Raw genomic sequence first — 26734 nt, forward strand, 5'->3', positions numbered from 1 at the left:
ATTTTTATTAAAGGATGCAGAAAATCGTGTGTATGGTTACATGTCAACATTTTCAAAAGCATACTCTAAGACAATGAAAAATGTTTAAGATAAACATTTTAAAAGTTTTTTTTTTCAATCACAAACGGCATATATACTTCCTAAGAACATATGGGACATAAAAAACAGAAGACAAAAATTCTATCGTACTGCCCCTTTTAATATTTTGGCATATCCCTCCCCTCCAGTCGCGTTATTTTTTTCATTTAAATAAAACAGTTTCCACCATAACAACCCCCACCCCCTCCCAAGGAAGGTAATTTATGTAAAAAAGTGAGGTCAATTAATAGATTTCATTTCAGAAATCCGGTAAAGGATAGAAGAGCCATACTGGCCCCTGGCGCAAACCTAATCATATTAATTGACCTCTTTGTCAGCCCTGTGTGTAGTGTGGGATAGGATTCCTTTGATGGGGATGAGAGCCTCCCTTGTTGAACGACGGTTTTCAAATCAATTATTAAATATGTACATGTTTGGAGTTCAATATGTCTTCCAGTGCTGCTTGTGGCAGCTTCCTTCGTTGACATGGGCTGCAATGGCTGCTAAACCCTGCCATGTCAAAAGCAAGGAGGAGGGGAGACGCCATTTGCAAAGCCGGAAATGATTAAAATCTCAGGGTTGAGACCATTCCCAGTCAAGCAAGGGTTTGCCAAGAGCACAGTTCCTGCTTCTGGTGTCTTCTCTGAAGAGCATAGAGTGGAGGTGTATTCCTCATTCCATTGAAAGTAGGCTCTCTCCAGCTGCTGGTGAGCCAAGGGGGGAAACGAGCCACTGCCGTGGCAGGCACCCGTGAAGCGCGCTAAATAAGAGGTCAGCAGCGAGCCCAGCTCCGTGGCCTAGACTCACCAGGGTGGGGGGAGGACCCTGCCGGCCTCCGTCCTCTTCCGCTCGCCTCAGGTGCGGCACGGATCCCTCCGCCTCAGCGAGCGCTCCTGGTAGCGCTGCGATCGGCTTTTCGGCAATACCCGGATGGAAGCATAATGGCCGCCATAAGGGACTCGCAGGCAATGGGGACCACGAGAGGTATTCCCCGTGAGCGGGGCCGCCCAGACCTGTTAGGATGCCGGGACTTCTAGAGAGCCAGCTAGGGGGGAAAGGGCGAGTTTGTGGGGGCTGCAGGGCCCCCCGAACCCTCTCAGGGTTCCGCCTCTCGTGATAGGAAGCGTCTGTTAAATAGTCCCGGCCATTCAGCGCTTCCGCCTAACTTGTCGCAAAGTTTTTCCAGAGAAGTCGGTCCTTTTACTAGGCGCTCTTAGGCTGCCAGAGCTAACCTTCAGTCCTTTAGCCTGGGCTTGCTTTACGTCGGGGCTTTTTGAACTCCGCACTCTCCCACAGTCCAGGAACTGGAGCGGGAGGGCAGCACAGTGTGCCTCCGCGAGCCCGAGGGGCAGCCGAGCCCCGGAGGAAGGGGCGGATCGGGCGCGGTGTTTGGGACGGAGCGGGGCGCGCGGCGCTCGAAGCACCCACTCGGCGCGTTCCGGGGCTGGTGGAGACTGCTTGGGCACCCCTCAGACCGCACCCCTCGAGCTGTAGGTTCGCAGGTCCACGGCAGCCCGACTCGACGGCGTCCCCATTGTGGGTTCAGTCTGTGGTCTTTGGAGGTCTTTTTTTTGTTGTTGCAGATATGCTCAAGTCTCTGGCGCGCGCTCCTTCCTCCAGAGTTGGCCAAGGGCGCTCTTCCGTGCAGACCCCAACCACACCCAGTGGCAGATGGATTTCTTTGTAACTGGCTTTCTTACTTGTAGGGTCCATTTTGAGTCTGTTCTTAACATGTCCTCATTGTCAAGTAGTAGACAGTCTCTTCCTAGATGGCTATGGTAATTGAAAATATATAGGATGAATGTATGTAAGGTAAAATGTTATAGCTCTTAAGTAGACCAATGAAACAGATACGGTAGCTTTAACGTTCTGAATGCAAAAGTTCAGTTTTCTATTTAGGTTTAAATTTAGGTTTAAATTTGGGGGCGTTTACTGTTTGTGAACTATTTTAGCGAAAACATTCGTTGGGTATGTTTGGCTATCAAAACTTAAAAAAACACTAGAAAAGTAAAATAAGTCAATGTTTAAAGAATACATAATAGTGTTGAACTCTGCGCGGTTGTCACGATGATGAAACATGCCACCAAACTGTACATCAGGGTGGGAATTTCATTAACTTTGAACGTCTATGTGTTAGGCCTAGTTTACTGAAATGGTTGAATTGTTTTTCATGCAGGAAGGGATCCGATTTGAGTGTACTGTAAAGTCATTGTACTCAAGTTGAGCAGATAAAAACCACTTAAATGGATTCTGTGAAATACCCTAACATTTTTCAGAGTTTAACTGAAAATCAATAGAAGTGGGTTCATTATCTTTCAACAAAACTGAATTTTCCTGAAATTCATTAAGACATTGCATTGTATTAACTTTTTTCAGGGTGTTAACATTTCATGAGGACGGTAAGCATAGTAGACCATGTTGATTTTTGTTAAAATTCTCATAAATAAGATGAATCCTAGATCTAGAAAATTAACAAAAGGGTGGGGAGGGAGAAAAATGTAGGTATCTAACACCTGTTCTGCACATCCAAATTTTTCCTTATTGTTGCCACGAAAAGTAAGTATAAGTATCAATTCAAAACGTATTATGACTGTTTTTTGGGAAGGATAAAAGGACAGCAACCACAGTGAATATCTACTCTGCACATTGATAATGTATGAGCTTTTAAATGCTTGCGATTTTTATCATCACACTTAAGATCTTCTCCTATCCTGTCTGGTAATAGTATAGTCTATTGTGATCCCAAAGTTTTTATATCTTGAAACATTCCAGAGGGGATATATTTTAGCATAAGTCTACAGTTTGACTTTAAAATATACTTTAAACATGCTCTTTTAATATACTTTTATGGTTTACTTTTCTGTTTGTTTTTGTTAAAGCATTGTGTGCTGTAGATCACCTAATACAGCTTTTTTTTTTTTTTTTTTCTTTTTTTAAAAGATAAAAGACTTGGACCTTGCCCAGTTTCCTTCAGTTACTCTACTAAAAGTTTTTTGGCAAAGCACTATAAGCAAAAGAAAAGAGTTAAAGTTGAAAGTATTCTTAATTATCTTATATCAGGTGTGTAGGCTATGAGTATTTCGGTTCTATATGGGGTATTGGCTTCACATGGTGAGCAATTTTCATGGAACCGTAGATATCAGAAGTGAGTATTAAGAGGTAGCATTATCATGGTAGGATATCTAGGTTGGAATCAGATCCAGATTCTAGTTCTAGCTTTGTGAATTTAGACAAGACTCATTTTCCTTATCATGTAATAAATGAAGATACTGAATTAGATTGATTCTAAGCTCCCTTCTAAGCTTTGAGTTTTGTGACTTTTGTAAATTTATGACATGTTATCACTGGGTGTCAATGATAGGTTATTTGTCTTAAGTGCAGAGAGATTTTTTTCTTCTAAATTTATACACATACATTGACTATGAAGCATAACTGAATCAAAAGTTTAAAAACATTTTACTGACAGTTTTTGCAGTCAAAGTTTTAAAATTTTGGTCTTCATTTCCAGATATCATCTCTTCTTTTGATCACTGCTCCTGATTGTGGCTTTGTCCAAGCATTAAATTGTGTGCCTTTTGTTCCTTGAAGAAAGAGGTATGGTGAAGATTGAAGTACTATAGTACATAGTCTATTAAGTAGTAAGTTAATATGTTTTAATATTGGGCAAAATGGAATAGTTACCTATATATGAATTTCCCTAAGTTATAGTTTTACTTTTGGCCTAAATAAAATACACGTGGGTTTTCATTTTAATGGAAGCAAAAAAAGTAGTTTTTTGTTTCATAGTTTATGTTTCAACATTTCGTTAGAAATCTAAAGATGATTTTAACTATATCATCCTTCTAAGTATAAAGATGACATTAAGGGCTCCTGGGTAATGGATGATGGAGATAAATGTGGTAGGAAGATGTTTTGAAGCTGTATAAATGGCCAGAAGAATATTTCTGTTTTGCTCTAGTAAGTGCAAAGTAATGCACCTAAATAAAAATTATCTAATGTATATTTGTATTGTGATTAATGATATCTGCATTGTGAGTCAGAAAAGGGACTTAGGAATCACTATAGAAGTTATGACTGGTTCCCTGGAAACAGTCGTCTGAATATCCTGGTTTGGACAAAAAGAAGGAAAAATACCTGCCAACAAATCCATGGTGTTATAATAAGGAAAGCTTTGCACTCAGTGGAAAATACTTTACCCTTGTACAAAAACATGGCTTATTTATCCTTGAAACACAAGTGCCTCTTGCTGTTTGTGTTGGATAGGTTTTGGGATATCACAGTATCATATAATTCCCCTCACCAAATGTATACCCATAAGTATAACCCTAAGTTAGGAATAAGATTGTGTACGTAACTACTAAAATAATTTAAGTAGACTATACCAACTTAAATTATTACTCTAGTAATCGTAACCATGTTCTGTGAACTTTACTAGCAGATGGATTTTTTTTTTCAGGCCATTTTTCACAAAGGTACAAATTATTTTATTAAAAGTTAAGGTAATATAACAATTACAGTAAGTAGAAAGCAACAAAGCTAAGTTGAGATACCAGGTTATCATTTATGTTCATTTACCTGTGTCATTTCTTCGTATATAACATTTGTTTGATCTCTTACCATGAGATTCACATGGGTACTGTGTTGCTCCTGAATAGAGAAAGTAAATGCTGAGTGCTAAGAGTTTTCTTTGCTAAGTTTGAGCCAAACTACCCAAAAACAGTAACATGGTGAACAATGAAACTTCACATGTAACGAAGTAACTAAGAGACTGCTGTATGGTGACTGATCAAAATGATTCGGATTATCTGAGCTTAAAAATTATAAGCAAAATCTGACTAAAATTTTAAAATCATGATTGGTATGACTGCATGAAACCAGTGTCAGAATATTGGAATGCAGGTGCATGACTTGAAGCTTAGGAAAATTAAGTGGGTTTCACGTGGGTCTCATTTCAAGAAGTGGTAATAGCTGAAAAGAAATATTGGCTTTATAGGAAGTCAAATAATTTCAAAATATGGTAAAGTCATCACCAATTCCTAATTAAAATTGAGTTGTTGGAGGTTGTGGCTGGTAGAAGACGTATATATATGTGTGTATGCATATTGTTTTCGTCAACCCAGTATCTCTTCGTTTGGGGAACCATGCTCCCCTGTTATGAGTGGTTGGTGTCTTGTCTTATCAGTCAGTGTTATAACCCAAGCCCAGTCATCCCTGTTGCAACAGTGATTGCCCGTTACTCAAGCAGAGCCAATCCGAATCCTTTGAAATTGATATATGAATGCTGGGAGAAAGATGCTGCCTTTTCTGTAATGTTGTTAATCTGGGAAGATGCTAGTGACATTCTTTCCTACGTGTATGAGAACCGCATCTGTAGTAGGTGAAAGTGAAGCCATATAGATGGGAGATAGATGGAGATAGAGTACCACTTTTAGTCCCAGGAACCATGGTATGAGGTATCTATGGGTTTTTTTTGATTCTGTCTGCTACCCTGGTGTCCTTTCCAGTCCCTTGGCCCAAAATTCTGCATTTAAGTTAGTTTGAATTGGATTGTAGCAGAAAACCTCCTGATGAATATATGGCCTTTATGAATTTAAGATCTATAGCTTCAAGTTGATCATTCACGTCCATACACAATTTGCCCTTTCCCTCTGCCTTATAAAAGATACCCTTTATTCATTCATGCATGCATGCATTCATTCATTATACATGTATTTAGTCCTTCATTCAATCTACAAATATTTATCGGATACATAGTAGTATGTACAAGTATGTGCACCTGCCTGGGTAGTCAAGGATTGTACATACTTGGCTGAGTGGATGGTGGGCTTTTTCTAATACTGCACATTTTTATATACTTAAGTTACACAGATCAACAAGCGTGTGTTGAGAATAATCTGTGCTGTACTTAGCTTTTTAGTAATATATAAGAATAAGAGGAGCTCTTTGCTTTCAAAGTGCTTATAGTTTAGTTAAGGAATCCAGATTAATATACATGAAACATAATACAAATGGCTAAAAAGGTTAAATGAACGCACAGTCATATGGGTTGTAAGTCTGAGTTCTGATAGGGAGGAAATCAGTGAGGGCTGGCCCAGTCTAGAAAGGTTTCTTGAAAGGAGGTATAACTTCAAATGGATTTTGACTTATGAATTGGGTTTTGATAGGCATAAAGAATAATTGAAGAATGGATGGAGTTGAAAATGATTAAGTGCTCATCCAAGATTGGGAGGAGACTGGTTTGACAGTAATAATTTGTATTTTGGGGGAATGAGAGGTAATGGGAAATAAGGTTGGCTGTTTTAGGTAAATCTATGTGTGAGGTATTTGGAAAGCCAGGCAGAAATTTTGCTTCTTTCTACTAAGGTGGAGCTTTCTTTGAGTAAAATGTTTGTATTTCTTTCAGTGTGATACCATTTTTGTGATGCTAAGATATAAAATAAGTGTATTCAAGTGGTGTGTATTTATTTGTCATGGAAAAGATCTTGTTGCTAATAACCATCCGCCTTGAAAATTAAAAAAAAAAAAAGTAATTAACCTGCGATGCTGTTCTGTGTTTTATATGTAGTTAATTTCTTCTTACCTCCTTCTTTTTGAGAGATCCCTTAGTACAGTGGTGAAACCATACCTCCTCTGTAGAGATAAAGCCAGTTCAAAACTAATATAGCAATAGTTATAAAAACATTTGAAAATAGATAAGGAGTGAAATTAAAGTAATGTTTGATTACTCATAGAATATTTGTTTTGAGCTCCAGATATTAGGAATGATGTATAGGTTAATGTGTCATTCTCACTAAATGCTGTTGTTTCCTAGGTCTTTGTTTATCTTCTTTCTTCTTTGTTTATCTCCTTCTTTCTTTCTTCTTTCTTCTTTGTTTCTTCTTTTCTATCTGGTCCTCAGCTCAAAGAGTTAACAGAGTATTCCAATATACCAGGGTTGGCAAACTTTTGCTATAAATGGCCAGGTAGTATATATTTTAGGCTTTGTGGACATATGGTTTCTATTGTACCTATCAGCTGCTGTGTAACACCAAAGCAGCCATAAACAATATGTAAATGAATGAATGTGGCTGTGTTCCAATGAAACTTAATTTACAATTAATTTACAATTCTGGCAGCAGGCCAGAATTGGCTGTTGGCTGTAGTTTGCCAACCCCTGTCGTAGACTTAAATGAGGCGTTTCTTTCCACAACCTCTCACAATAACATCTACCCACCTGCTGATGTCTTTTTCCTTCTCTCCAGTAACTACAGGTGAATTATCTTTGTTCTTTTCTAAGTTCAACTCTTCCACTTGTTTACTAGATTGCATCTCTTCTCACTTACTAAAGGACATTGCCTGCATTTCTTTTCTTTCTCTCTTCCATCACTAATTTTAACATTTTTACGAGCATGCAATCATACTATAATTTCTCCTACCTTTAAAAAACAAACAAATCAAAAAACTCCAACTCCTCTATTTCTTGGTTCTTTGTAGTAAAATTCCTTGAAACAGTTGTCTGTATTACACCTCTACTTCTCTTCCCATTTTCTCTTAAATTCATGTTTGTGAGCCACTGAAACCATTCTAATCAGTGTCACCAGCACTCTTGACATTAAGTCCAGGGGTCATTTCTCAGTCTTCATCTTATTTGACAGAGTTGATCATTATGATTCTGAAACCACTTTCTTCACTTTGCTTTGAGGGTACCACTCTCCTAATTCACCTTCATTCTCACTGCTCATTCCTTTCAGCCACACCAGCTCTTCTCTTCTTTCCCCTCTAAATGTTAGGGTATCTTAAGGCTCACGCCTTGGACTTCTCTCTTTTTTTACTTACCCCTTTCATTCAGTTCTATATACAAAAATACATACACATATATATACACAGACTAATAACTCCCCAAATTTTATCTTAACACCTAGACCTCTGTATTTTGTATTCGGTTACACATTCCACGTTTCCACTTGGATGTCAACTGGATATCTCCAATTCTGCATGGCCAAAACCGAACTCTTGATATACTTTCAAAACCTACTACTCCCACGCTATCTTTTCTTAGTAAAGAGCAACTCATTTCTTCCAGTTGGTGAGGTCAGAACTTTCAGAGTTATCCTTGATGTGTTTCTTTCTCTCATAGACCAAATTTAGTCTGTCAGCAAATCCTATAGGCTCTATCTTCAAAATATATTCAAAGTCTGACCATGCATTATTGTCTCTACCAAGCCACCATCTCTTACCTGGGTAATTGTCGTATAATGATCTCCAAAGTGGTCTCCTTGCTTCCATTTTTACCTCCCTCTCAAATACTGCGTTCTTAACATAGCAGCCAAAGTGATCTTTTCAAAAAACGATTCAGCTCATGTTACCTCTCTACCCGAAATGCTCCAGCAGCTCTCCTCATTACTTCTTTGATCTCATCTTCTCCGGCTGCTTTCCCTCTGGTGCTTTCTGTTCCCATCATACTGACCAACTTCTTGCTGTTCCCCGGACATGTTAGGTACACTCCACACTCAGGGTGTTGGCACTTACTCTTTCTTTTCTTTTCTTGGAATGCTGCCTGTCTGCCTCAACTCCTTAAGATCTTAGCTCAAATCAGACCGTTTCAAGTGAGGTCTCCCTGACTTTGTATTTAAAATTAGAACTCTGGTTCTGCCTTTCCTTCTCTACTTTGTTTTTCTCCACAGCATTTGTCACCTTTGCCTATATTATATAATTTACTTATGTTGATATTATCTAAATAACCAGTAGAGTGTTAGCTCCATGAGGGGAGGGATTTTTGTCTGTTTCATTCACTGCTGTATTCCCAAGGTTTAGAACAAAGGCCAGCACATATTTGGTCCTAGCTACAAGGCCAGCACTGTGCCAGATGCTGGTGGTATAGCAAAGAACGTGACAGGTATGGTCCATGTGTTTACGTGCTTTTATTCCAGTGGTAGAGACAGATAGAAGATAAATTGACAAATAAATAAAATATTGCCAGAGGGGAAAATGTTTAGAAAAAGAATTACGAGGGGCTAAAATAGAGAACAATTTTTTTTGTTTGAGGAGGGAATGGCTTATAGGTTGGGGAAAGCCTCTCTGAGATGGTGACATTTGAGCTGCCTAAAAGATAAGAAGGCTCTAACCATTTGAGGAATGGGAGAGAGAATATTTCAAGCAGGGAGTAGCAGGTGCAAAGGCCTGAGATAAGAAAGATAGGGAGGGAGTATCGAGGAACTGAGAGTCTATATATGGAGCTTGCTGGAGTATATTTACAGATGGGAAGAGTGGCATGAGATGAAGTTGAATAGTGAAGTCCAGGACCAGATGTCACTGTTTCTTGCAGGCCTTGGCCAAGAGATTAAATTTTGCTTGCTAAGTGCTTTGGGAAGCCCCTGAGGAGTTTTAAGCAGAGAATACTGTAATCTGTTTTATATTAAGAAGATCACTTTTGCTCCTGTGTGGAGAATGGATTCAGAGAAGGGTTGGTGGGCAGGGGGGAAGCATGAATGCCAGTTAGGAAGACTATTATTTTAATCCAGGTTAGAGATGACAGTGGACTAAGATGATGCCAGTGGGGATGGAGAGACGAAAATAAAAGAATAAATGAATTAAGAATTTGTTAGGTCCCTGTGTGCCCAATCTTCTTGGTTTTTGTGAGGGATAAATGAGAAATACGAAATAGAACTTATTTTTAAGATGCTTATAAGTTATCTTGGGAGGTAAAACTTAAAAATGAAATGATGTATCGATAAAAGTTTGTAATAAAGTGATGCGCAATGGCTATCCTTGAAATGAATATTCAGAGAAGGGGGAAATAGTGTGTGTTGCAGAAGGTTTCATGTCCCTATAGGAAGTAGAATTAGAAAAGAAGTTTGACCAGAATTGAACTAAGAGAAAGAGAAAGGGATGACAAGCCTGGTGAAGGGAAACAGTATGAACAAAGGTAAATATAGGTGTATATATTGGGGAGCAGAAAGCATCTTATATATTGGGCTGTGTGTGTGTGTGTGTGTGTGTGTGTGTGTGTGTATGTACAGTGAGCAGTTACAGTTTCAGAGAATAAAAAGAAATAAGATTCACCTGAGTCAGGAACTGCTTCTGTATTTTAATTTTTATTTTAAACTCCTTCATAATTGTATACCAGTGTCACAAATCTACCTGAATGGTAGGTGGCTCACATGTACACTAGCATTTTGAATATTTCTATATCTGTACTTGATCACACTTGCATACTTAACTTTTTATTTCTCTTTTTTGTGGTAAGTTAGGTCATTAGGCCACAATGATTTGAAGGGAGCTGACTTTCAATATAAATTTCTACAATATTTATTCTTTCACTTGTTTAAAATAAGATAGGTGTCGGCTTCTGGGGTAAACTTTTTAAAAACTTAAAACAGATACAAAAAGAGTAAGCCCAAAATGTTCCAAGTCATGAAAAGAGAATAGTTTATTTTGAGGACACTAAAATAGTTTCTGTTAGTTTCTACTAACACAACATTGTAAAACAACTATACCCCAATTAAAAAATAAAATAAAATAGGTTCTGCTTTGAAAATAAGAGTTTTAGTTTTTTGTGTATTCTAGGTTCCTTTTAGGCAGAACTTTATGTTTTTCAGCAAGCTCTTCCTGCTGCATGCTGCTTTGTTTTATCTCCAGTTGTATGTTTATATGATTGTTTTGCATTCAGTTATCTCTGCAGAGAAAAATTCAGTAACTCAAGGAATGCAATAGTTATAAAAAAAATAATGACTAATTAGTTTTCCTAATTGTGTATGGACAATTAATGTGACAAGTTAGGTTACAGAGGTACATGCTGAGTCACAAATAGGGCTAAACTAAACTCAGAGTTTTTTTAGTTCTTTGTTTAATGTTTGAGCAACTAGAATGTTGTGAGTTCGCACATAGATTCTTTTTATACCTTTTCACTAAAGCTGAACACTGTAGAATGTCTTTGCTTTTTAAAGCAAAACAAAACTCTGTTGTAGAAAGCAAACAAAACTCTCCAGGAATGGCACTTTTTGATTCACTCTAAGTCTCTATCCTTGGCATTTTACTCTGGGAATCATCTTTTAAAAAATTTCACTGTACCTACTGTGTGATTCCTAACATATGCTAACACTGCCAGTTCTCTGGTTCCTCACTTTTTTGTTTGGATTGTCACTTAGTCCTCTTAGTTTTCTCACTTCTATTTTTACTCTCTTTCTGCAATATATCTTGCTGTCTAGTGTCATTCTAATACTATTTCTAAAGTACTGCTTTTATAACTCTCTGCTCATAAAGTAATATGAATGGCTCCTTGTTACCTTTCATTTCAAGTTCAAATTTGTCCTCTGTAGTCTTCTTACTTAACCTTCCCATTCTGTCTGTGATCTAGATCCTGCAGTTCCTCTAATATTTCTTTTTTTCTGGTCTAGATAACCTTTCCTCCTTTTTTACATGCTTAAGTCCTTTAACTATTTAAAGGATCATCACAAAACCTACCTTTCTGTGAATTAAACACAGTCAACATTGATCTATTAACTTAATGTCAGTGATGCAGACGTAGAGAACAGACGTGTGGACACAGGGAGGGAAGGGAAGGGTGGGATGAATTGGGAGATTAGGTTTGACATAAATACACTACCATGTATAAAATAGATGGCTAGTGGGAACCTGTGGTATAGCACAGGGAGCTCAGCTCGGTGCTCTGCGATGACCTAGCTGGGTGGGATGCGGGATGGGAGGGAGGTCCAAGAGCGAGGGGATATATGTATACATATAGCTGATTCACTTCGTTGTACAGCAGAAATTAACACAACATTGTAAAGCAATTATACTCCAATTAAAAAAAAGAAAGAAAGAAACTTTGGTTACAAGTAATAAAACTAGCTTAAGCTAGTTTAAGCTAATGTCAGCTGAAAAGGGGGAATTACGTTAAGGATACAGAATTTCCTAGAATTCAAGGGCAGGAATATACAGGCAGGCCTCAGTAAAGACTTGTGGTAGTGACATTGCCTTCTTGGTTTCAGTCAAGGTTCTTAGGAGATCTGATGATTCTTTCCCTGTTGTTTTGGTTTGTTTGGTTTTTTGTTTTTGTTTTGTTTTATTTTGTTTTTGCTATGCCATGCTGTCATTCCTTTAAAAAAAATTAACCTGTTATCAGTAGTTTGAAGGATATCTATAAATTTGTCTATGTACAAACATGTACTCATAGGATCTTTCCTTCTGACATAAAAACAAGGCTCTTTCCTGCTAATTTAAAAATATATTACATGCCTTAGTCTGCAACTTCCTTTTTGGAAAACTAAAAAAATTTCACAATAAATATCTTTCTAAGGCAATTCAATACATATACCTCTTTCTTTATATTGTTTTCATGTGGATATTCCATAATTTACTTAATCATTTTCCTATTCGTGGACATTTAAGTGCTACTGTTACATATCTTTATGTTGTGCTTTTATTTCTGTAGGATAGATTGTTAAAAGTAAGGTTTATGGGGGTATACTTAGAAAATGTGAAGGAAATTGCTTTTTTTCAAGGAAAATATAAATTGCCAAAAGTGACTTAAGCAGTAGAAAACCCGAAGATCCCAGAAACCATAGAAGAACTTGCAAAGATTGTAATGTCTAAAATTTAAAGAGGTACCAGGCCCATATGGTGTGTTGGCGCAGTCTGTGTAATTTTAAAGAGCAGGCGAGTCTCATGTTCAGTGAACTATTCCAGAGCAAATTAAATGATGGAAGGTACCCCAATTCATTTTACAAATTCTCCATAATACCAATACCAAAACTTAATGAGAACACTAAAAAAGAAAATAAAAATAAATACAATTTTGTCAGATCAAAACCAGTACTTTATTAAAGAATAATATACTTAACTAATGCAAAAACAGTTCAACATTATACTTGCTATTTATTTCTTTGTATAGTATATAGAAAAAAAAGTCAAATTTAGATTGATGTTACAATTTTTATTCTTTCTTTTAACAATGTACCAAGATCAGGAATCGTATTATTAGTTGAATACTACTTGTTTTCTGTATAAAATACATACAACTTTTTATTTGTTTAACAGCAGTGCATACATAACTGCTATTCTGGTGGTGCCAACTCTATTTTTACTTACTTTTTAAATAACCTCATGGCTTTCAAATTAATTGTTAAATTAAAACATTTCTCTTCATAGCATGAATTTATGAGGTATAGTGACATCTAATAGCATAGTTCTTCATTCTCTGAGTATTATGTTTGCCATTAGCTTTGTGGCTGTTACAGTGTAATTGGGTACCTGTGTGTTGATAAGGGGAGTACAGCATTGAATAATACCTATTTTGTTTTAATTTCTTGTCCACCTTTAGTGTCAACATTGTTCAATTTTGTACTGGTGTCAAGTTTACTATTTTGAGTTTGTTCAGGAAAAGCTTAGTTGGTTTACCACAAAGTCAGTTGCTTTGTTTGAGAATTACAAAAGTTTCATGGATTCATGCCACTTTTTTTGATAAAGCTTCATAATAGTGTGGTCTAGGGACAAAGAGATTGTCATTCTTGTTACATCCAAATGTAAGCTATTTGCTTGTGCTATAAGGAAGTATGCCAGTGTGGAGGTCATAGTAATCCAAGGATAACATTTTAAGAAACACTGACCTAAGGATAACCAGTAATCACTATAAACATTCTTTTGTGTGTATGTTCTTGACTTCTTACTGAGAGTTTGTAGAGGACCATGTGTCTGTTTATCCATCTATTTTCTACCCATCTATTAATAGTTGAACAAATTAAATCCTAACATGTCTACTGTTTGATTTCTGTTTTTTTCACTTAATGTGTCTTGGATCTCTTCCTATTAATAAATGTGGGTTTACAATATTATTTTTAAAATTGAAGAATATTCCATTGAATAGAAATACCATAAATTATTTATTGGTGGGCTTTTAGTTGTTTTTAATTTTGTGATTTTGTAAACAGTGCTTCTGTGAACATCTGATTATTACCTTTAGGATAGATTTCTAGGAGTGAATTGGAAGTTAATGTACTTTCTCCCCTGGCATATATGTAGATGTAGATATGTTTATGTTTATATTATTTTATAAAAATTATTATAATATTTATAAGAAATACATATATTTTACAAACTGTTTTTTATGAAAGTTCTGTGAGCTTACATTCCCATCATTAGTATGTTGTAGTGCCTTTATTTCTAGAAAATGAAATTTTATAGGCAATCCATGCACAACGTTTATCGAACGAAAAATAAAATGATTTTTAGCAAGGTAAAAAAAAAAAGAAAATGACATTTTAAAAAGAAAGGATGCAAAACAAGTCCAAATTTTTATTGTTGGATTCAACAGACATAAACTTAACACTGTGAAAGTGCTGTTACAGTTTCTAAACGCTTACTCAGTTTCTGTACACATCTTGTCATGGACTGGTGACGACAAATGGTTCATGGATCATCAGCAGACCACATTTTTATAGCCCTGTTTTAGCCTAGGAGCCAACTGGGGCATGGGATGGGGTTTGTGTCTCATATGTATATGGTCATTGAATCCTCTTCCTTTTGGTATGGTACCCACTTTCTCAGCTGTGTCTGGTATCCTGTATTTCAGAGATTCTGTTTTACTTTCTGCAGAGAATAACCTCCAGACTTCTGCTGTGGTTGGGGAACAGCAGTAACCTAGCTTGATGGAGTGGGGAAGAGAATCTTAGCATCTAACCAAAACTCAAGCAGCTTTCTCCAAAATTCTCTTTGTTTTAGCTTCCTCCTCCTTTCTTCTTCCCATTTCAGAGTGACTTGGTGCTGCCAGTTCCTAAGTCTTTTGAAGATTCAGAGTATAAAATGGGTTAGTTCTTAGTTTGCCCCACTGTCTGCTTGGGATTGTTTTCTTGAGTCTGCAAGGTCATTTACTACTTATCTCCTTTCCAGCATCTAGAATTTTGTTGCTATTGTCACCTCTTCTGTTTCCCATCATTAATTTTTCTGTAAGGGCTTCTTATATGTTTGTCATTTTGCAGATGTTCCTCTTCTCCAGTCTTTTCTACTTTCTTAACTGTGTTTACAAAATATTTACATTTACTTCTCTTTTGTAGATGTTATTGTTGACAGATATTTCTTTTATATCACATTTTTTTTTTAGTTCTTTCTGTTTCTGACTGAAATTTGATTTTTGCTGAAGTGTTAAAGATTTTCCTAGAAACAGTGCATATGTAGTATATTCTCTGAATCTTTGCATATCTAAAATTGTGTTTTTCCCTCCCATATGAGAGTTTTCCTGGGTATAGAATTAATTCTTGGGTTAATTATTTTCCCTCAGAACTCTATAAATGTTATTTCATTGTCTTCTAGTGTTTTGAATTGTGAGTAAAATGTCTGATTAATATTGATGTCTGATTAAAGTTGGTGCTGTGAATATCTTTTTAGGTCATTCCCACTCCACCCTTTTTTGGTAAAATTTCATTTTTATCTTTTAAACTCAAACATTTTACTAAGATAAGTTTAGATACTGAGTTTTATATTTTCCCACTAATAATCTTGCCTGGCATTTGGGGAGCCTTTGATTTTGAAAATTCAAGGCTTTAAAAAAAAAAGCAACAACTCAATGTAATTTTTTTCTCCTGTTTTCAAAACCATTATTTCTCCCCCATCTACTTTGTTCTCTCTTTCATGGCAGTATGTTTTATTTTTGTTTTTTTGTTTTTCTCAGTATACTAGCTCAGGTCTTAGTGAGATTACCAATCACTACTTGATTTTTTTTTTTTTTAAGCTTTCTCCGTTTTCCTCCAGTAACTTTCATTGTAGTTATTGGTTTTCACTGCTGGTTGAGAGAATGGGTGAGAGGTTTCTCTGAGTGTTCAGATTATTTTCCCTTTTTTGAGCTGCTGCATCCAGTGATGTTCCTGCCTGCTTATCTTTTTTGATGGCATTGGGAGTTGAGACGTACTGTTGGAGAATAAACCAAGATTTTCTTAGTTGGTTAGATGAAGTGGGGAAAGTTAATGTAATTTTCTTCTGACAGCTTAGAGTTAGTAATCTACTTACATCGAGAAAGGGCAGCACTCTTAAACAGAACAAGATGGCCATGGATTTAGGAAGATGTATCTTTGTTCAGAAATGATGTCCTCTTTACATCTCTCCTGACAGCTGGTGCTAGCAACCCCAACTGTGTCTGGTCTCTGGACCCAGCTCAAAGCTCTGGATTCATTCTCTTCCCATACCTCAGCCTGAGCCTTCTGTCACCCCAAAGGGCTTCACACAAGCTTCCTCTCAAGCCCTCACTTCTCTCACAAGGTATGTTTAGGAGAGGGAGTGGGTGGACTTATTACTTTTTTACTTAGGGCATAATAGATAGATACTCATTGAATATTGGTTGAATGAATGTCCCCTAGTGTGCTTCCTCTTTAAAAGTGGTGCTTTAAAAGTGCTGCTTGATCAGCATTTGTTTTCACTCTTCTCTCTCTGGACCTTTTCTTTCCAAACACCTTGTGGCATAGCTGTGGAATGTGTTTTAGTTTCTTGCCATTTTGTAGGATTTTTTAAAATTATATTTTTTGGTTTGTGTTTCAGTTGGGTGGGGGAGAAAATCAAATGGCTTGAGTTGCCATCTTGATGCAGCAAACTCTGGGTTACTTTAAAGGGCCAGTCATACTTTAAACAAATAGTATTATTTTAAGGCTTGATGAGATGTTGTTCAAGTCTTATGATATAATAATACATATATGTAAGGCAGTAATTTAAGTAGAAGATTTAAAATCAGTAATCCTTGTTGGTGGGGTGTAGAGATTGGTCTGTAGTGAAAAGAGCATTAGCTAATAGGTTGGAAGATTAAAATTATAATAAAATTTCTTTCCTTTTTTTTTTCTTTTAATGGAACACATTTTTTTTTCCCCCCCATAGGTGGCAACCGTAGTATAATTTGCTACCAGGTGTCATCTTTGATTGCTTCCACATAAAACAGGTTGAAAAAAATAAAACACATTCTCCAAACTTAAAATTTGAGGGCAAATAAACCCCAAAATACCTAAAATACACAAACTCTCTTAAAGCTATATTATACATGCCATACATTAAATATAAAAAATAATGACATTCAACATCAGTTAATTAGCAGTTATCAGACTTAAGTAAAAGCTAAGTGGATTTCTTAATGAGGTGTGGTCCCTTTTTTCAGCATTGTTTTGTATGTGAGGAAAGGGCATGTACTCTAATGGGTGAGCTCCGTGGCATCTGTTTTGGCTGCCATGCATCCTACTTAATTATTTTTTATTTTTTGTGTATTAGAAGCTTAAAGTTGCTGGATGATCAACTCTGAATAAGCAGTATATGAACTTATTTGTCCTGCCTCTTCCTTTAGATTGTAAGCTGCAGTTAAGAGTAGGGACCATGTTTTTGCATCTCTCCATAGCACTCATCAAAATGCAACACATTTATAGTAGGTATTTTTTTAGTAAGTATTAGTTGATGGAGTTATTTAAATCACACTGGTTGTCAAACTTTGGGATATGTATTTTCTTCTAAGAAAAATTTTAAATTATATAGGTATTTTGAAATGAAGTTGATGATATTTAGAAACATTATCGAAATACGTAATTTTTTTAGCATTACACATTTTTGGAAACATTACTATAAGAAGCAATTTGCCTTTTGTAATGAAACCTATGATACAGACTCCTCTTGATTATATATAGAAATAGAAAAGCTTGGGTATGGATAGTCTGGAGTGACCACAATATGGTATCCAAATGTGGAAGAATCATGACTCGATGTGCTTTAAAAGATTCACATATTTGAGCCCCACCCTCAGATTCTGGTATGGTGAAAACTCCATAGATGACCATGATGCTTGTCACTGTTGAGAATGTGATACTCTGTAGAGAATCTTCTCAGTTGGTGTGAAGTATCCACCAGGTATCATTGAACTTTTTTTCAGCCATTTATTATTCTTACTTTTGAAGAAAAAGTTTTTATATTTAGCTTTAAATAATATAGTAAAAAATTTAATATTTTTTTACTGTATTAGGCATGGTATGTAAAAAAAATTTTTTTCAGTAAACTCATACCCTTCTAATGAATTCATTTTCAAGTTAGCATATATATATTTGAAAAATATTGAAGGTGTTTTTTAGACCCAACCAAAAGTTTTAAGTTTGAGAAATATTCAAAGGACCTCTTAGTAGTAATGTAAAGTAATTTAACTTTTAATTATATTCCCTCAGAAAGGATTCTTAAAATAGTGAAGTTCCTAGTTGCTTAGATTAATTGAAATTTAGAGGTGAGACCTTTGGATAGACATGGATGAAGCTTAATGTGATTTACACTTTATTTTTTTAGCTTACCTAATTATATCTATTAGTCATATACATATTTAAGACCATGAAAGTCTGAAAATGTAGTACTGCTTGATATATTTACTACTGAACCTTCAGTAGTCAGTTTCCATTCTCAGCAATATATTGTCACATCCTTTTTTTTTTTTTTTGGCCGTGCTGTGTGGCATGTAGGATCCTAGTTCCCCAACTAGGGATCAGACCCGCACTCCCTGCAGTGGAAGCACGGAGTCTTAACCACTGGACAGCCAGGGAAGTCCCTGTCACATCTTTTTAACTCTACTGTTTTCTGTTCCTCTGCGCCTTGAATCATAATGTCTCATACATGGTAATCACATACAGTAATGGTGGTAGCTACAGTTTATATAGTACTTTACAGGATTCTGTTACCTATGTGTCCTCATTTAATCTTTACAACAACCCTGTGAAAGAGGTAGGGGAAATACTAATTTTTTTTTTTTTTTTTCATTTTATAGATGAAGAAACTAAAACACAGAGATTGAGACTTGTCTAGAGTAACACAAACCAGTAAGTGTTTGAATTAATGGAGGCAGCTAGTAATGGGTACATTCTAATCTGCCAAGGGCTTGCCTTGCTGCCACCTGACTTAGTTCTAGGGACAAAAAAAGCCAAAATGGTAGGGAATCAGAAGTAGTAGCTAGACTTAGGAGTACCCCAGGGAAATGTGTTACTCCTTTCAATTTCTTCTTTTTTTACCAGTTATTAATGATAACTTGAGACAGCAGGCAATGTCTTTTTGTTATTGTTGTTTAGGTGAATGAAACTTATTTTTAACATAAATTATCCCTGAGGCACTAGGGAAGTAGAAAATCTGCAGAGAAGTCTGTTGAAATTCTCACAAGGTAATAGCTATAGGGTCAACTAAGTAATTGAGAAAGTTAATGGTATATGTGTATAATTGGAACCATGTGTGTCAGTGGAACTTAAGTTTATAGGGCTCTCTTGTTGAGATTTTTAAAATCCTGTTTAAAAACTATAGTATCAACTTTATATAAAATCTTAGAGCTTAAAGGTGCTTATCCAATTGTGGTTTTCTTTAGATGAGGAAACTGAGGTGCAGAGAAGTCAAACCTTGCCCAGTGTTACAGAGCAGAGCTGGAAGTAAAGCTTGTATTTCCTGAGATCCAGATTAGTGTTATTTCTACTTCAGACTATTACTTCTTGGTAAGCTGTTCTTAAAATACTTAATAGGTCTTTTATGTCTTTTATTTGTTTGATCAACATTCTTGCTTTGTGTCAAAATGAACTTAAAATATGAATTTTACTGATAACTTCTGTGATGAACATTTCAGTTCTTTGTTTGATTTTAGGTGAGTTAATGTGGGAAAAATCCTGGTATTTTGAAGATGTCTCGGCACAGTATTGTTTCCTGTTCAAATTACAAGTAACTTCAAGAGTTTGCAGGAAAAAAAGAAATTGGGATTTTTTTGGTTAAATCATGCCATCTGAACAGAAACATTTATTTTTTGATGAAAAACAGAATACTTTAAAAGGAGATTATGATGTGAAAAATGAGATAGTTGATACTATCAGATCAGTACTTAAACCAAAAATTTCAGAAAGTAGTTTTCATTATGAACTAAAAAATGTGAAAATTGTTTTGCCGAAGATAAATATTCCAAATGAGGTCCTATTGAAACATGAAGTTGACAAATACAGAAAATTATTTCAGCATAAACCACAGACTGCAAGAAAATCTATCAGTATAAAGACTGTAAGCTGTGTAGAGGAGTGTATGTTACTCCATAAGTCTGAGAGAGTTGAAGAAGGTATAAAAATGTCTGCAAAAATACTCAACTTCAACTGTTTGAAGTGCCGAGATAGTACTCGGTATAGCCCAAATGATTTGCAGAAACACTTCCAAATGTGGCACCATGGTGAATTACCTTCATATCCTTGTGAAATGTGCAGTTTTTCAGCAAATGACTTCCAGGTATTCAAACAACACAGACGAACCCATAGAATTACTTTAGTAAAATGTGACATTTGTAACAATGAGAATTTATATACTTTATTAGACTTGACAAAGCATTTTTCATCCACGCATTGTGTAAATGGTAATTTTCAATGTGAAAAGTGTGAATTCTCCACCCAGGATGTTGGCACATTTGTTCAGCACATACATAGACATAACGAAATCCTTTATAGATGTGGTAAATGCCATTATATATGTTTAACCAAAGGAGAGCTTCAGAAGCACCTTCATATTCACTCTGGTACGTTTCCCTTCACTTGTCAATATTGTAGCTATGGTGCTACCAGGAGAGAGCACCTTGTAAGACATGTTATAACTTTGCACAAAGAACATTTATATGCGAAAGAAAAACTGGAAAAAGACAAATATGAAAAAAGGATGGCAAAGACTTCAGCAGGACTTAAACTAATATTGAAAAGATATAAAATAGGTGCATCAAGGAAGACATTCTGGAAACGTAAGAAAATCAACAATGGAAGTGACAGAAGTATAGAAAAAAACACTCAAGTGCTTAAAAAAGTGAACAAAACACAGGCTAAATCTGAAGACCAGAGCCATCTTGTTCAGGAACATTTAAATGAAGAAAAAGATGAAAGACTATACTGTGAGAATAATGATAAACCTGCTGAGTCAGAGTCAGAAAAGCCAACTCTTCTGTCCACTGGGCAATGTAATGGAGCTGAAGAGGGATCAAATTCTACTTCAGGTTTCTTGAAGACTGCTGTACAAGGACCTACAGTGTTAATGGTAAAAAATAATAGAATAACAATTCCTGCTAACTACAGTGCTAAGTTTATGGGCTTTAAGATGGTGGATGGAAAACAACATATTGTAATAAAACTGTTGCCTACCAATAAACAGAATTTATATTCACCAGGCTCACAGTCAGGTGCTGTAAGGGACAGTACTGCAATTTTGCAGCCCCAGACTTTGGGCACTACTGCATTTTTAACAGGAGTAACAACTGAGTTAAATGACACAGTTTACATGAAAGCAGCTACTCCATTTTCATCTTCATCTCCTATACTTTCAGGGAAGGTAACTTCAGAAAAAGAAATGGCTTTACTATCTCAAACAAGTAATATGCTTCCAACTATGGATGATGAAAAAAGTGTTTCTCCTTTGCCGATAACATCAGAATTGATTACAGCATCGGTGAATTTGACCACAAAAGTAGAAACAAGAGAGAATGTTGACTTATGGGGAAGTCATATTACTCATTGTCACCCTGAGGTATCAGGTAGTGCCATGAAAAGTCCAGATAAAGTCACCTGTACTACCAAACCGAATTCATACAACAGTGGAGATATGCATAACTATTGCATTAATTATGTCAACTCTGAGTTACCTGTTGAATCTTCCAACCAAGGATCATTACCTTTTCATAATTACTCAAAAGTTAATAATTCTAATAAACGTCGTAGGTTTTCAGGGACAGCAGTGTGTGAAAACCCTCAAAGAGAATCTTCATCAAGCAAGACAGTAGTTCAACAACCAATAAGTGAGTCAGTTTTATCACTAGTGAGGAAGGAGAGCTCAAACCCAGATAGCCTTTTAGCATCTATTAGTCATTTAAATACTAAAGATGGAACTTTAAAAACACAAGCTGAAATTGAAGAACAGTGTGTTTTAGAAAAAGGACAAAACATTGATGGACAGAATCTATACACTAATGAAAATCAGAATTTAGAGAGCATGACTGAAAAGCCTAAATGGGATGACGTTTCTAGTGTTGAGTCACCTATGATGCCTAGAATTACATCTGTTTTCTCTCTCCAGAGCCAACAGGCGTCAGAACTTTTGCCACCTGAAATAAACCAGTTACTTCAAGATGTATTAAAAGCAAAACCTGATGTAAAACAAGACTCTAGTAACACTCCAGATAAAGACCTGCCGCTTCATTGTGACCAGTCATTTCAGAAACATGAGGGAGAAGACAAAATAGTTGAATCTTCAAAAGACTTGAAAGTACAAGGCTTCTTTCCGATTCCATCTGGTAATATGGGGATTAATGTGGCTACAAATGATCTGAATTTAAAATGTAGTGGAAAAGAAAAACACATGTTGTCAATGTCACAAGATGTGAGAGATTCAGAGAAGACCCCTAGAATTTCTGGTTTTGGCACATTACCTAAGACTCAGTCAGATGCAATAATTACACAGCAGCTTGTAAAAGACAAACTACGAGCCACTACGCAAAATATAGGTTCTTTATATGTGCAGAGTCCACTTGTAAATTCAGAACCAAAAAAGGCGATCTTTGTTCAGACTCCAAAAGGCTTTTTTGTACCATTGCACATTGCTAACAAGCCTGGATTACATGCTTCAGGAAGACCACTTCCATTGGTTAATACACAAGGTGTCCCTGCCTCTCTCCTTTTAAACAAGAAACCTGGGATGATTTTAACATTTAATAATGGGAAACTTGAAGGTGTTTCTGCTGTCAAAACTGAGAATGCTCAAGCTTGTGGAACTACAAATAAGGAGCCTTGCAGAACACCGTTTTTAAAAGTAGAACCAAACAGTAATTGTCTAACCCCTGCACTTTGTTCCAGCATTGGCAGCTGTTTGAGCATGAAAAGTAGCTCAGAAAATACTTTGTCATTAAAAGGCCCTTACATTATTAAAACGCCAGCAAGTTCTTCAGTGAAAGGTGTTCCTGCTCCTAATATAATATCTGAGCATCAGGGCACTAAGTTGAATATCTCGGATTCAGTAAAACAGCAGAACAAGATTTTTCCAAAACCACCTCTTTACACCCTTTTGCCTGATGGCAAACAAGCTGTTTTTTTAAAGTGTGTGATGCCAAATAAGACTGAGCTGCTTAAGTCTAAATTAGTCCCGAATAGTACTTATTATAAAAATATACAGCCAAAGAAACCTGAAGGAACACCACAAAAAATACTGCTGAAAATTTTTAACCCTGTTTTAAATGTGACTGCTGCTAATAATCTGTCAGTAAACAACTCTGCATCCTCACTGCAGAAAGACAATGTACCATCTAATCAGACTATAGGAGGAGAGCAGAAAGAGCCAGACTCTTCTAGAGATGCCTTACCCTTATTACTAGATGATATGATGCCAGCAAATGAAATTGTGATAACTTCTACTGCAACATGCCCAGAATCTTCTGAGGAACCAATAGGTATCACTAACCATTCAGAGGCCAGGGTATTAAGGTGTAAAACAAATTGTACAATTGAGAGAAACTTCAATAAGAAAAAGACTTCGAAAAAGAAATGTTCAAGAATAAAAACTCATGAAAGAAGTAAAGATTCTGAAACTTCCTTTGTATCTAGAAACAGAAACTGTAAACGCAAGTGTAGGGATAGTTACCAAGAACCTCCAAGAAAAAAAGCATTACACAGAAAGTGTAAAGAAAAAGCAAAGCCTGAAGATGTCCATGAATCGTTCGGATTCATCAGACCCAGGCTTTCAAAAGATTCAGTCAGAACTTTGCGGCTTTTCCCCTTCAGTTCCAAACAGCTTGTGAAATGTCCTAGGAGAAACCAACCAGTTGTAGTTTTGAATCATCCTGATGCAGATGCCCCAGAAGTAGTAAATGTAATGAAAACTATTGCTAAATTTAATGGACGTGTACTTAAGGTTTCATTGTCAAAAAGAACTATCAGTGCTTTACTGAAACCAGTTTGTTACAACCCTTCTAAAACAACTTACGATGATTTTCCCAAGAGGCACAAAACATTTAAACCTGTTAGTTCTGTGAAAGAAAGATTTGTGCTAAAATTAACTCTCAAAAAGACAAGCAAAAACAATTACCAGATTGTGAAAACTACCTCTGAAAATGTTCTGAAGGCTAAATTTAACTGTTGGTTTTGTGGTAGAGTATTTGACAATCAGGATGCTTGGGCTGGTCATGGTCAGAGACATTTAATGGAAGCTACTCGTGATTGGAACATGTTAGAATAATTTACTGTAATTACCAAGGAAAAGAAAAGTAAAATTACCTTAGAAGAAAATAGTGGGTTGAATTACTAATGCAGACATTTTTTACTTCAATATAGTACCTGAAGTTAAACATTTAAAAGTTGGCTATATTTCCATGGAAGAGCAAAAGTTTTAGTGTGATATTTGAAAATGCTGTCAGTGCACATGTTAAGTTTTGAAAGAAACTAATCAGCACAGATACACCTTGATTTAATTTTTTAAAATGTGTTCTCGGGAAGTTAGGGCTAAAGAAAATTTTGATAAAACAGTTTTCCCAGTTTAGTGACTCTTAGTAGAGAGTAACAGCTGACAGCCCCATTCCCTCTCTTCTTCCACCAGCCTTATGATTCTGATAACTATAGCTCCCCTGAAGAGGCTGAGATCTCTTTCATTATGGAACTGAAGGAGTTTCTCATTATTTGTGAAGATACTCTAAGAGAACTTGGGTAAAGAACTTACTCTACATCTGCAAAATGTAGTTCTTTTGAAGGTAGTTAAGCTCCTTTGAGGGTACATTTAACTCACTACAGTTACACCTCATATGATTGTTGATAAGAGTTTTTGACAAGCAGATCTTTTTTCCTTGTAAGCTGTGTTCCATGTCATTGATTGGAACACTCTTCCAACGTGATTTTCTTTTTCTAAATGGCTCTCAAGTGTTGCAGTAGATGGGCAATCTCGAGAGAAGAATTAAACTCTCTTTGTCTAGTTTGAAGTTCATTAAAGAACTTGAACATTTTTCTGAATTTGGTTATATTCCCCAGTGATTCCCTTGCACAGAACTATGTTTATTTGATTTAAATTGTCCCCTCGTAAACCAAGTGGCCAATTTTTTTCTTGGTTGCCATCCCTTTTAAAAAGAGTGAAACATAGAAGCACTTCCAAGGGAATGGCTTTTCTTGAAAATTAAAAGTTACTCCTCAGAAACAATATTTTGAAGTAAGATTAGCAAAGCAAATCATACTTTTGTGTTTATTATTAGTGTCTGAACATGTCCACATTGGGACAAACCATTTTTGTTAGCAACTTTTCAGTATGACTGACAACCCAAAGCAGATTACTGATTGTTTGCAGTTGGAAATTGAAGAAGCATTAATAGTGGACTCAGTGACAGTGCATAAAACTTCAGGACAGATTCCGAAGGGGTATGTCCAACAGGTAGAGTTTTTAAATGAATATTTTCATGACAACAGAATCATCGATTTAAACTTCCCACTTTGTAAGTTTGGATCAAATTTTGTTGGACCATTGGACAATGGAGTTCTTGTATTAAAAAATTACATACTAATTTTTGTTACATTGTTACTACTAGTGTTATGACATTTTCATTGATTGAATGAAAACTTCAGGGCTCCTTTTCTGTATATAACAAAGAATTTAGAACCTGTACATATTTTTGTACCTTTCAGTTATGTAAATTTTGCACAGAAAGTTTTTGACATAAAAAGTTTATTTTCTTTCAATTTAGTTCTGTGCATGCACTAATAAAACTTGTCGTTTAATTTAAAAGGAATATATAAGACTTTACCCATGTTATTTTTTTGGTTTTTATTTCAGATGTACAATTTCTTTTTTTTTGATAAATTCAGTTTTCAGGGATTGAACACTATTGTTAGCAAGTGCCTAAAAGATGTGAAACAGTTTACATACGTCAACTGTAACATTAGGTCCCAAATGGGCCCACTCCCCCAATAATTTTATTTTAAAGAAAGCCATACATAGATGCTTCAAGCTATCTTGCTATGCACATTATACATGTACTGTTTTTGTGCAGTTTGTCTACTTTCTTAGAAGTGAAGTATTTTTTGTACAAAACCTGTTACAATTGTGTTTCTTAAATTGAGCCTAAGAACGGAGTTGATTGGAAATATACAGTATATATTAATAATGTATATGGTGTTTAAAGAATGGTAAGCATTGTTAATTTCTGTAATGAATGTTTTCTTCAATTAAATTTATCTTAAGTTTGTGTTTACATAATTTTTTTACTATGCTGAAGTCAAATGGGAATTTTATTCTAGTGGGAAATAGTTTTCAAAGCCTTTTTTTTTTTTTTTTTTTTTAATGCTAGTGAATGCAAAATGAAGTTTGGGATTTTTTTTCCCCAAAATTATAGGTGAAATTTTGAGATTTTGTTTGAGAAGGGTAACATATATTATAGTTTAACTATGCTGGTAAGAAAAGCCACAGAGAGGCTTATGTTCTTCAGTACCCTAATGGCAGTAAAACTGAAATGTTGCTCTGTTATGGTTAGATCTATTATGATGCATCACCTTCTGTGAATAGAGAAGAGAGAGAAGGAAGTGTCTTGCCAATGTTTGCAGCACTATAAAAATATATTTCAGAATGGCCATACCAGTAAAAAAAAATCTAATGTCAAGATACATACTTTTTGCCTTAAGGTTTTAAAAGCTATTTTAAAAAGCTTCATGCCCCAGATACTCTAGTT

General features: G+C 35.8%; 1 protein-coding gene across 8 annotated transcripts; it reads left to right on the top strand.

The window, feature by feature from the left end:
• Window positions 1-966: 966 nt before the first annotated feature.
• Window positions 967-26165, top strand: ZNF518A (zinc finger protein 518A). 8 transcript variants are annotated; one of them, XM_068548274.1, is made up of 7 exons: window positions 993-1761; window positions 3019-3138; window positions 3587-3672; window positions 16159-16305; window positions 18818-18869; window positions 19403-19526; window positions 19673-26165. In XM_068548274.1, the coding sequence occupies exon 7, from the start codon at window positions 19801-19803 to the stop codon at window positions 24265-24267; it is 4467 nt and encodes a 1488-aa protein (XP_068404375.1). In that variant the 5' UTR covers window positions 993-1761; window positions 3019-3138; window positions 3587-3672; window positions 16159-16305; window positions 18818-18869; window positions 19403-19526; window positions 19673-19800; the 3' UTR covers window positions 24268-26165. The 8 variants fall into 8 exon arrangements, with proteins under 8 accessions (XP_068404378.1, XP_068404375.1, XP_068404373.1 ...); XM_068548280.1 differs by having other exon boundaries at window positions 1000-1062; XM_068548278.1 differs by lacking the exon at window positions 3019-3138 and having other exon boundaries at window positions 1013-1062; window positions 1662-1761.
• The last annotated feature ends 569 nt before the right edge of the window (window positions 26166-26734 follow it).

Source organism: Eschrichtius robustus, chromosome 7 (genome assembly GCF_028021215.1).
Source record: "Eschrichtius robustus isolate mEscRob2 chromosome 7, mEscRob2.pri, whole genome shotgun sequence".
Taxonomy (NCBI): domain Eukaryota; kingdom Metazoa; phylum Chordata; class Mammalia; order Artiodactyla; family Eschrichtiidae; genus Eschrichtius; species Eschrichtius robustus.